Genomic DNA, 12,744 nt, shown 5'->3' with positions numbered 1-12,744 from the left:
ACTGATGCTCAATCTGTTTTATTTCTACCTGCTGTATTGCACAGTGCCTCACTGGAAAACAACTCCACCACAGAGACTGGATATACAAAGTGCTTTGTGTACTATTTTATATCAAGAAACCACTGAAGGAAAAAAATTAAATGTGCACACACTTCGCATGCAAGCACACGGCAGAGTACAGGGTGGAGGTAGAAGTCTTTGATCGTGTGAAATGGCATTTGTACAACAACAACTGTTGGCAGAACAGCGTAGGTAGACAGTGGTGGTCAGGTTTTAAACTGCAAGCAAAGAAAAAAAAAAAACAAGGCTCCAGTACAAAGTCACTGTGCTACCATTGCAGACAGGGCTGTTTCTTGCTATTGACGCTGAAAGGAGTTGCTAGGGACCCCCGAGGCACCAGAGGACTCCACGAGTATGTGGTGTTTTTAAACATTTTACTATGTTTTCCATTTTTTTATAAAGATTAATACGATTGGAGTGGGTGAGAGCCATAAGGAGCCTCAGATATTCAGAAATGGCCCTGTTGGCAGAGGATAGAGTCGTATTTTTTCTTAACAAAAGACATTTCAGACAAAGAAGGTGTGATACAGTAACTGTACAGAGAATACTGTATCGTTTAGGTTACCTGTACATATAAAAATACTAAAAAGTCTGTTACATTTCCATTTTTTCTGTACTGATCTGTACATCAAGTTGCTGTTTAACCACACATTTCACATTTCATCCTTGCAAAACATTTGGAAAACTAAGGCTATGTTAAGTGGCACACTGCAGGTTTATTCATTTTAGTGTGTCTCATTTCATACACTGAATGAGTCAAAATCTGCTCTGCTCCATGCAGAAGTGGTGCACTTCATGAAACCGTGTGAAAGCAGACCAAAGCCTGTGGTCAACAGAGACAGGAAAGAAACCTTTAGCACTTCCTCTCTCTTTCACGCGCTGAAGATAACAGCCGCTTCTGCAGAGCCATTCCATATCTTGCAAGCCTAGGGGAACAGTCCCAACAAAATGTAGAAATGCACAGGGGATTTCCAGCCAACATTCCTGTCATACTTTTTGGTTGAAAAAAAAATAGTTGGCAGTAGATTAATCATGCAGCTAGAAAGTCTGACCTTCAGTCATTAAGCTATATAATAAAAAATAAAACTGCAGAGATTTGAGTTTTCCCTACAAGCTTTAATGAGAAGGTCATCCTGGAGGGTTGGAGACCAGCATAGTTTGGTGATTTACAAACATTCTCAAAAATAAACATACTCAAAAATAAAGATGTCAAAAAGTGTTCCTTACATGATGCCATAAAAAAACCTCTTTTGCTTCCCTGAAGAACCTTTCAATAGACAGTTGTTGTTCTATGTTTCATTGCTCAATGGCATTGCTCAAAAAAGTGTGTACCAGATTTAACTCAGCAGTTAGTTGCCTGGTTTAGTTCGAGAGGGGAAATCACCAAACTATGTGGGATTGCTGCCCTCCAGAAGCTGGAGCTGATGACTCTTGCTTTAGTGTATGTATTGAGGGGGAAAAAACACTTTGAACACCACAAGCCAATCAGAAAAAGCCTTGCACTTCCTTGGCTTGAAAACCTCAACGGCTTTAGCTTCCTCAAACTGCGCACTGTACCGCCATCATGAGGTACTGCAACAGTTTCAAAAGCATTGCAGCCAATCACGCTACATCATCCTGGAGTATCATCATGCTGAGATTGAATCTTTTCTAGCACAATAGTTGCTCTTGTGTAGTACAGCACTGGTCACAAACTCTGGTCCTAGATACGCTCCTTCCTGCTGTGTCTAGCTCAAACTGCAATCTGCCACACCTGCTCCAGCTTAATGAATTTCAGAAGTCCTTGACTGGCTGGATTAAATGCATTAGTATTAGGTAAAAAGGGGGCTGCATGTAAGATGCAGGTTGGAATTAAATTATGCAGGAAAGCAGCTCCCAGGAAGAAGAGTTGGTGACCACTATAGTATAGAGTTCAAACACACTTTATTACATAATGACTTTTCTATTACAAATTGGTGCTCTAGAGGGGCCCCCTGAGCATTTCTAATTTTAGTAGAGCCAAATTGCTGTAAAGTACAACCACAAGACACGCATGTATAGCCTGACAGATTTAACAGCAACATGACTGAATTTACATTTGATTTACTCGTAACTAAAAAACAAATGGTTATCATGATTTTCAAACACTGTTTATTAGCTGTTTGTTTCTTTTCAATCACACACTTTCATAAAAAAATGTCCAGATAAGTACAAAAGTTTTGATTCAGCTTTGGACATTTTTACTCAGAATTTAACATACACAAGTCTAGATTAAATATTTGAGGCAATCAGTCCCCCCGCCCCCATCCCCTTCCTCACCCTGCCCCCACTCCTAGGTAAGGGCTTGTAAATTAGAGATCCGAACGTGATCTGATCACAATTTTGTAGATGGAAAAACCAGCCGAATCCTGGCCCGAAACCCAAGACTTTGCCACTGGCCTCAGGTCATGTAGCAGACCTCTAATGCAAAATCTTGGATCTGCCTGAGTTTGATGATTTTCATGTTGAAAAATGCATGATTTTATTATTTCAAAAACAGTCCCATAAGCTTATCCAAATTTAGATATATAGTTTAATCATTTTATAAAGAGCTATTTGAACACCAAGGCATACTATTACACGCAAACAGCCTATGCATACAACCCTACGAGATTCAATGTTCTTCACAGACTTTTGGTGACAATGAGATGTTTACACAAGAATCCAGTGTGATTGTTTTATTCATTCAAGACATTTTTGGCAACAACGGGGCAAATTTTAATCCTAAAAGTCCCTTCAATATCATTCCAAAAAGAACTGCAGGACTATGGCAGCTGTTTCTGGGTTGGGGTTCACCAAAAGCATTACAGCACTGCAATAAGGAGGACAGAATATGGAAAGTGACATTTGCATAATGATGACTGTTGTGCTACAACACCCTGGTCAACATCCTGGTAAATTAGGGCTCTTTCCATTCCTTCTAAAACTAAGGCCATTTTCTAACCCCCAAACAAAAGCTATCCAAGATGACTGCATCTCTGCTACATGTGCTCCATGTAGAAAATAAAGCTATGTAAAATTAATAAACAGAGACACACAAGCCTCTCCTGAGTGGTTATGTGGGCTAAAATCTCTCAGACAAGCAAAATAAATACTTCAGAGACCACATCACCTAAACAGTGAAGCAAAACCCATTTTAAAACAAAGCACAATCAACAGTTTATAATTACGAGCCTCACGGGTGAGTTTCTGCCATGCGGACATTACCTAAAGGCTTTGACAATTGACATGAGCAGAGAAGCAACATTTGTGAGCAATGGAGCAAACAATGTCAACAATGACAGCAAGGCTTGAAATGGGTTGGACTGAGCCAAGTCTCAAGGGGTTGAAGTCATACTTTGGTGTTTTTAACCTAATCACTAACTTCCACATTGGTAACGTGGTCCACTACAACGCACCATAATTCTGATGCTATTCTCTGTAATTTAGTAAAAGAACAGAAAGCCTACTCACCCAAAAGACACAGAATAGTCGATGGACAGGCGTTTTGGGTCAGTGTGTTTCTGATCTTGTCTGAATACTTTAAAATTATCTATGGAAATTGCCTGTATTGTATGGTTTAAAATCAAACGTACACATTTTCTTACTTCAGATGTAGTCAATCAACCAAGACATGTTTGGTGTCCAAATCTTGCATCAAGACTAAAGTTGCTAAAAAACACAAAGTCAATAGTCACTCAAATCTTTTCTGTAAATACATCCCCAAAACTTCTCTCAACCCACTCAAACCACGTCCAGGTTTTCATTAATGTAGCACAGACCTGACAATGTGGTTTAGACCACAGTACAGCTTACTGTGAACTATAAAAACGTATTTCAGTGTAGCTGAATGGTGAGGTCAACCATGTTAGACAAGAGAACAGCACTGATCCTGTTCGCATTTGCATTCACTTACAACCCACACACACACACGTTTGTTGTCATCTGATGTTTCTATTTATAAACTTATGTTCCGTTAGAAACTTAAAGATGAATGGATTTTTTTTTATAAAGAAACAACAGAAATTGTAAATGCACTCAGTTATCTAAAATGGCTGACTACAGCATTTGGCTACATTGTCAAGTTTTGTTCATTTTCATTGCTTACTGTAAGTCTTAGACCACACAGAAAAGGCTACTTTAAAGCAGTTTGGGTGGGGTGAGAGAGGTTTTGAGGATTTAATTACAGAAAAGATTTGGGTGACTTATAGAATTTGGGTGATTATTAACAATATTAGCGTTGTAGATCCAGCACTAAACTAATCAAGCAAGCTTCAGACACAAAACTTGGCCGATCAACTACATCTGGAGTAAGTGGAAAAAAATTAAATAGTAAATAGTAAATTTGATTTTTCGCCAAACAATTCCTTTAAGCAGACCTGACAGACATGCTACCACAGACGAGGTAAGTGTTTATGGCAGGGGAGTCCAGTTCCAGTTCTGGCACAGCTTGCTGATTTCCCTGCTCCTCCATATCTGATTCAACTAAGCAGGTAGTTTTGAGCCTTAGTACACACTTGAGGAGGGCAATCACCAAAATGTGCTAAACACTGGCCTTCCAAAATCAGAACTGGGCAACCCTGGTCTATTGTTTCCACTGGTTTATGAACAGCCATGTTTATACAGAAAAACAAGAAACAATGAATGTGCAAAGCTGTTCAACACTGATGAGGCAAGCAGCATCTTACTTTAGCAGTGAGGGGCTAAAGTAACGTGTGAGTGCATGTTATACAGTGCTCAGCAAGCTCTCCGGGTCTGAAAGAGCACAGTAGAGCGTGTATCCGAGTTCGTCTATTTCATGTGGGGTTAGCTCACAGAACAGGTTCACTTTTTGGTTGAGGGCAGAGGGCAGCGTTCCAGCCTCTAGGTGTCCCACTAGCGTACGCAGCAGCTGTGTAAAACGATCTGCCAGTGCTTCCTGAGTCCAGTCACCCTCTCGCTCACTGAGGAGGAGGATTGCGTTGGTAAGCTGACTGGCGTTCAGCCGTGTTAGTGCTGGATTTAGCTTACAAACGGCTTTAACGACTTTCAGACATGCAGAGCGACACCCACTGTCCTCCTGATCGAGAGCGCGAAGCTTTGCTGTTTCTGCCACACGAAAACTCTGCCGCCACAGGTTTTCGTGCCGCTCAGCAGCCAGCCGGTGTGGTTTGGCAATCAACGAAACACCGTCCTCCATGACAAGCAACGGAAGGAAGTCCACGTACAACCGCCGGTCCGTCTCATACTGCACTTCCAGCGTTAGTGTTTCTGAGGGAACCACGGGTCGAATGATGTAATCCAGAACACTGCCGATAGCTGGCCAATTAATGGAACCAGCAACAAGTTTCTCAAAGACCTCCAAAACACTTTTGGGGGAAAGGTACCCACCCACCATGCAACGATCCCAGTAGCTGCTGCCCCGGGGGAAGTACTCCAGGTTTTCCCGGCGGACGAGCCAGAAACCAGGAATATTCATGATAGTGTCTTCGCCAGGGATGGATGACCACAGGTTCTTTTCCAGGATCATGGGAACCATGAGCTGAGCATGATCCGCTGTTACCACCTACAAAGGAACAAGTGGCCCATTATATATGCTAACACAGATTACCATAATAATAATAATAATAATAATAATAATAATAATAACAACCAAAACGACCAAAAAAAAGTTTGTCTTCTCCCTTCCTCACCTGTAGGTCATCATACAGGCTGCCACTGAGGTACATCTCCCGGAGGGGCATGTCAGGAAGCTTGGCGTGGAGGAAGACACGGAGCTCAGCACAAATGTCCAGGGCGGCCCGTTTGGCCATTGCCTGCTCCTCAGCAGGAATGGCCACGCGTTCATGAAAAAAGGCCCAGAGGTGCTCCTGCAATGACAGGCGCAATCGCGCCCTCTGCAGGTCAGCTTTACTGGTGCTGCCTTCACGACCGACAGCCCGCCGCAAATAATCTGAGGATACAATACACACAGCATGACACATAGACTGTGCTTGAAATATGAGGTCTGCAGCACAAGTTTAAACAGCTAGAGAATTTCTATCCCAGTGGTTCTCATTTTAAACCTGTAATCTGTGCTTTCGCTTATTAAATATGCCTAATTTAGCTCATAAGCAAGGTAGCAAAAGGCAGAATCAAGCATTTTAGAGCTGTAGAAACCAGCAAAATTGTGCAGAACATACTATTATACTTAAGCATAGACGATAAATCACACGTATTGAAGGTATAACTTGCTAAACCTATATACAGTATAACTACAGTAATTAGAAAGATGAAAAAGTAGTGTTTTGTACCAACATAAAAACTATGCAACCAGGGCAAAATCAGGGAAGTCAGTTCAACCATCTAAATATAGACAAAACTCACAAAATGACTACCACGATGCACAAAAACACAAAAGCCTTTTAGTGACTGATACAGGGTGGCTACAGAGTGCTATACTATAAACCAAACAACATATGGGTTTAAATACCCACTGTAAATGAAGAACAGCCATTCCATTGTTTTCAAACCTAGCAGTAAATATAGACATACATTAGAAGCATCTGCAACACTTTACTTGAACGCTGCTACATAACACTGACAAAACCATGCCATTCACGTCACGCAAGATGCTAGAAGGAGAATCTATTGTCACTAATTTGGCACTGCAATGGTATCCACCTTAGATCAAATCTCAAGCTAGTTCACTAATCAAATAGTTCTGTTTCATAGCATAATTCTCACACTTAAACAGCAGCTTCAAATACATCATCATGTAGGTAGAATGGTTACCTGGCTTAAACGAGTTGGAGGAGGTGGGGAGTGTTTGGAGAGAGCGGCTGACATTCTGTTTCATGTCGCGGTTTAGTGTCCGTGGTGACGACCCCAGCCAGCTTGGCTCCTCCCAGCTCCTCTTACCCGACTGTGTGGCTTTAGTGGGGCTGGAGGGAGCACTGAGGGCTCGATCGTACATCTGAGAGAAATGATAAAAAAAAAAGGAAACCACATGAGAGGAATTCAAACACAAGAGTGAGCATACTGGACATACTATTTACCTGTGGTACAGTAGTTCTCAGCCCGTTGGTAAATAGAAGGCTTAACAGTCATAAATGACAAAAGTATATATTGCCTATTATAAATTAACATTAGGCCCATTCATTAACAGTACTTTACATGTAATTTCGGAACAAGAGTAAAAAAAGTAAACATCAACAAGTAGCATTGGTGATAAAACAAGGCTAATGTGAGTTACTCACTCTCTTAACTGCCAGTGTGGCAATGCCCAGCATGGCTGCTCCTCCAACCCCCAGCACTAGCTTAGCATTGGACAGCACAAAATCGATGGCCGAGCCGATGCCATTGTCGTCTTTCTTCCCCTTCCGATCCCCATTGACTCCAGCCATCCTATTCACACCTTTCTGAAAAAATGAAAGAACTAAAATTTTTCCCCTCCCATAAATGTGACTGATATTGTCAGATATTTATGCCATTGTCCTGCACGTGCATAACATGATTTTATTTTGTGACAAAAAAAAGTGACAAAAACATGGGTTGTCTGTTCAACCTTAAAAAAAGCTTCCTGCATGAACAAGCAATTTATCTAGACTTATTCAACTCAAATACTTTGAAACATTGCAATTCCAATTTTTTATTTCACATGAACAAAACTAATATTTACCATTTCGAAGACTTCAAATCAACTTCTGCTCCGTTCCACTTTTTACACTGTACAAGCTGAAGCTGAAATGAAAGTGAGATGATGGCATGATCACAATAAACAATAACATACTTTGTCAGGTGTTTTTTTTCCCCACATCAGCATTACATGACTACTTGAAAAAATGAAAAATCTAGAAGATTAATGTCTCACGACATCCACCGTCTGTTCTCGCGCATGCACAGACCGCGAAATCGAAGTATGAGTATACATGCATTAAGAAGTCTGATTATTGAGCTAAAATCCAGCTCTCTTTATCGGATTTCTTAATCGGATTTCTAGATCGGAGTATGGTGTTTACATGACAATTTGAATAATCGGATAACTGCAGAAATCCAATTATGACTGGATTACTAAGTGCATGTATACGCACTCATTGTTTGGGAATGGTTTGAGGAACATGACAAAGAGCTCAATTTGTTGGCTTCCAAATTCCCCAGAACTCAATTCAATCGAGCATTGGTGGGATGTGCTGGAACAGCTCTGATCAGCGGTGGCTCCACAGCTAATGTCTTGATGCCAGATACCACAGGGCACCTTCAGAGATCTTACAGAGTTCATGCCTAAGCAGGTCGTGGAGGACCAACAGCACATTAGGCAGGTGGTCATTATGTTCTGGCTTGTCAGTGTAGTTACTACTCTACAGAGAAATTTTAAGTTCAAGGGTAGGCTTGAGCAACTTGATAATATCACCACAAATGTCACCAGTCTTGACCAAAGCCCTTATTTTTACGCCATCAGAAACCTTTGCTGCCGTACAACTATGAACATGTTTAGATACCAACAGCCACTATCGAAAGATCCAAAGAGCCTACAAATGTCAGAAATGAAAAAAAAAAAGCAATCACTAGATTCTTTGTAGAGAGTGTCTTATTTTTTACTTGTGTAAAAGATAATATTGTCTACCAAGTTATTTAAAGACCTCTTGGGAGAATAAATATCACCCAACATTGCCTCAGGGGGCATATTTGGTTCATGTCCACGTTTCATGGACAAGAGCTTTACAGTATAATCCAGCATACCTTCTGCTGTTTAGACACTGGAGTATGGTGGTGCTGGCTGGGTTTTGTGTTCCTCCCTCCACTGCTACACCAGCCCCCCCAGGCGACTGCTGAGAAAGAACTGGCCTCTCTTCAGGGCGTCCTCCTTCTCTCCCGGAGCGCTGAGGGCCTGGCAGCGCCTGAACTCCTGGGTCACAGCACGCTGGTAGTAGTTGCGGTCAGTGTACTGTAGGTGGCGCCCTGCACGGAGCAGCGCTCTGTACAGCTCCAGCACGGCACTGCGAGACCAGCCGCCCATCAGGGAGAGCTCACACAGGGCAGAGACAAGCGTCTCACTCACACACCTGTAGGATTTATGACACAGTACGGATCAGAAAAATGAAGCATGTGAATTTAGTATAGTGTTGCTGAGAGAAGTTAAAGGGCTCATATCGCAACAAACTGCATTTTTCACTTTTTTTAATAAGAGTTGTGATATAGTATGTAACCATTGCTAATGTTTCAAAACCATTCTATAACCACTTTGCACACAAACAGCCCATTTTGAATTTATCATTTTTGTGCTGTCTCAAAAACCAACAGATTTACAAATATACGTCTTCTCAGATGACATAAGTCTAGCCCAGCCCATTCACACTGGGATTTTACTAAGTTCTGTATAATCCAATCACTGAGAGTAAACAAAGTCATGCATTTTCTCTACAACTGAAAAAACTAGAAATTCAAATGTAGTAAAGTAGCAGTAAATTCAGTTTTTTTTGGGTATTATTTTTCCATACAATGCCATGCATTTACCTCTCCACCATTCACTTAAAAAAAATGTTTTACGAGAAACCTTTCTGGTTCTTATCACCACCACTGTGAACAATTCTGACTCTGGAATTTTCTCTAGTAAAGAACATTTGTCTCACATCAAGCCACTTTAACTGACTTGGTTTACATTCACACCTGCCTTGTTTGGTCCGAACCAAAATAGCAGGCATATAAGGTGCCTCGGACCACAGTCCAGACCAAAGGACCAAAACAGGTGGTCTCAGTCTGGATCTGCCACACCTGATTCAACACATTATCTAAGATCCTCATTAGCTGGGTCAGGTACATAGAGTAGCGAAAACATAATAAAATGTACACAGCATGGGGCTGGCAGGACTGGTATTAATAACCTCTTTCTTAAATATAGACTATGGGCCCTTCAAATGTGTAGACAGTTTAAAGTTCAACCGCATCAAGAAATCCAAAGGTTACATAACAAAGTAATGGGGTTACCAATGGTCTTGTTTACAGAGATTTTCAAAAATTTCTCTCTTATACTTTTTATTGTATATTCACACTAAACATTTCTTCATACGGATGCAGATTATGATTCAGACTATGCCTATACATTTATATTTATCAGTGACTGGATATTTTTACCCCTTTAATGAAAATGTCAGTGTTAAGATGGCCTCTGTTTGACCGAATGCAGTCCAATGGTCCAACAGCATTTTACGGTCTTTGAATACTATACATTTCTGAAAAAGCACTTGAATAATCCTTCTCAATACTCAGAACTCAAGACAAAGCTAACATAAACACCAACATACTGGACAAATACTCAAGTATTATTCAGGCCAGCCCTAAAAGTACCAGATAGAAAGCATCAAAGTCTCTAACAACATGAAGCTGGATTTACACTTAGTCCTTTCACTTAGTAGAATGGATCTTCTTTGCCATTCACATACATATCAGAGCCATGTAATGAATAAATCTGAATGACAATCCATACAGCTAGGCATGAAGTTCATACCATTATATATACACACACATGTACAGTACCTTTATACATATACACATGAATTATGAGTGTGTCCACATACTTTTGGCCCTTTAGTGTACTAAACATGCATATACTGCCACTTTAGAACGCATGGCATACATGCAGGGAAACCAAAATAGTACCCAAAAAACATTATTTCAGATTCACCACTGTTTATCAACATTACATATAAAATGGCTATGCTTGTGTTGTAGACAACACAACCTCTGGTTCCTTTAAGGCTCTTACTCAGCAGCAGCATTAGCAACACCTCACTTTTAGGTTTATGGACAGCTAAGCTGTTCAGGGCGCAAGTGAAAGTTGCTTGAAAGATTTTATATTTGATCAGATCCTGTATTTAGACCCACTGAAATTCACCAGATAGTTAACCGTGTTCCAGTCCTCACAACTCAACAAACCTCTTCTCTCATGATTTATTCATGACAATGTGCAGATGAACAGCAGTCAACACAACTAAATTACATGTTAGTAAAGGAACACTGAAATCTTCACACTACATATCTCATAATATTTATAAGAAGAATAAAAATATCCGATGATACACGACAGCTACGGAGCGGAATTCGTGCCAAACTGAAAAGCAAAACCTCTACCACACTGTTTTCACACAGCCTGGCCTCTTTTTAGTACTTCAAATGTTTACATAAGTTACAGAATTTAAATGCACCAAAATAGTGAAATGCAATGCACAAGAGTAACATGCGGAAAACGTGCCTAACGTGAAAAGTAATATAGTCATGGCTTTATTACATTTGTGAAGTCGACTGTATACGAATCAGACAAGAATTTAGCATTTTGTTTCAATATGCAAATCATCATGCAGTTTTTTAAAGGCAAGAGTTCAAACTACGTGAAAACAGTGTCACTGTGGAAAAGCATCATGTGTGCTCTGCATTTCACGTTTTCCACTGTAGAGATGGCTGTTCAATCTGGCACGAATTCATCTCCTTAAAAAGCTCATGAACATGCATTCACCTCTGCTAAAGGGTTTTGTTTTCTACAAAGCAAAAACCCTCCACAAAGAGGACTTATCTTAACCTACACTAACGGATCTACATAAAGTAGCTTTCCGACTAATTATTTATACAATAAAACATCTACTTAACCCTCTAATCACACTGAGTCTTTATAAACCCACTGCAGCTTGATCATGCCTCAAACCGCTAACCGGCTAACCAGACAGCAGCGCGTTCAAATGACCTCTAACGCGTAAAGAAGCCGGGGCGTTTAACAAACCGCAGCTACATTATAAATGTAGGAAACGTACGCGTTTTAAATAATGTTGTCTGAAAACTTACGTTTGATAAATCGGTGTTTTTAAAGCAGCGACTTTCACCGCTTTAGCCGCGGGGTCGTTACTGAGCACACAGGAACGTGAACGCCTTCTCGTCGGAAACAGATATTTACTTCCGGGGCGTACAGATGGCACCTTACTCCCTACGTAGTGCACTAGGTACGTCATTAACTATGGCTTCTACACTAAACTAGTGCACTAAAGCTTAAACGAGGAGAAGCTTATGGTTGAATCCCAAAAGGCTTTCTGTAGATAAATAATGCACTATTTGAGTGTAGAAGTCGGTATTTAGTGCACTACGTAGGGAGCAGGGAGTCAATTGAGATTGGGCTTAGGAGACTTTTAAGCATTGATTATAAAAACAGACTATTACTGGTATAAGTGCAGGTGATGATGATGATGATGATAATAATAATAATAATAATAATAATAACAGAATAAGATACCCAACATGAATAAAGTTTTATCATTAGACATTATGTACAGCTGGGATAGGCTCCAGCACCCAACCGCGACCCAGAAGGATAAGCGGTTTAGATGATGGATGGATGGATGGATGGACATTATGTATGTCAGTTTTAAGGGGATATATGGACTGGAAGAATATTAGGATAAATAAGAAAAAACAAAAGTGTCTGAATAAATGTTTCCCCTCACTACAGCAAATGTTTGATGTAAAGTGGATGTCTATAAAGACATGTACAAATGCCTCTTTGCTCTTTTGCTCTTTTCATGGAATGAATTTACACCTTTCCATATAAAAGTAGCACTTATCATTTTAATGTTCCTACATTTATGATCTAGAAAAATCAAAATAGTCTAATACCAGAAGTCATTTGGCTGCATATCCTGGCCACACAGTCAGGCTACAAAGCCATTGCTGGTTAGTCATTGAGAA

At 40.4% G+C, this 12,744-nt stretch overlaps 1 protein-coding gene across 2 annotated transcripts; it reads right to left on the bottom strand.

Moving 5' to 3' along the window:
* Nucleotides 1–2,173: 2,173 nt before the first annotated feature.
* Nucleotides 2,174–11,944, bottom strand: mief1 (mitochondrial elongation factor 1). 2 transcript variants are annotated; one of them, XM_036566124.1, is made up of 6 exons: nucleotides 11,851–11,944; nucleotides 8,758–9,080; nucleotides 7,275–7,436; nucleotides 6,811–6,991; nucleotides 5,730–5,989; nucleotides 2,174–5,602 (listed from the first exon to the last, which is right to left on the bottom strand). In XM_036566124.1, exons 3-6 carry the CDS (start codon nucleotides 7,419–7,421, stop codon nucleotides 4,784–4,786), a joined length of 1,407 nt encoding a protein of 468 aa, XP_036422017.1. In that variant the 5' UTR covers nucleotides 7,422–7,436; nucleotides 8,758–9,080; nucleotides 11,851–11,944; the 3' UTR covers nucleotides 2,174–4,783. The 2 variants fall into 2 exon arrangements, with proteins under 2 accessions (XP_036422017.1, XP_036422016.1); XM_036566123.1 differs by lacking the exons at nucleotides 8,758–9,080; nucleotides 11,851–11,944 and adding an exon at nucleotides 7,697–7,701.
* Between the last annotated feature and the right edge of the window lie 800 nt (nucleotides 11,945–12,744).

The sequence above is a fragment of the Colossoma macropomum genome, unplaced genomic scaffold, assembly GCF_904425465.1.
Source record: "Colossoma macropomum unplaced genomic scaffold, Colossoma_macropomum, whole genome shotgun sequence".
Classification (NCBI taxonomy): Eukaryota; Metazoa; Chordata; class Actinopteri; order Characiformes; family Serrasalmidae; genus Colossoma; species Colossoma macropomum.
The sequence above is the reverse complement of the archived record's forward strand: the minus strand, read 5'-3'. Positions and strand labels throughout refer to the sequence as shown.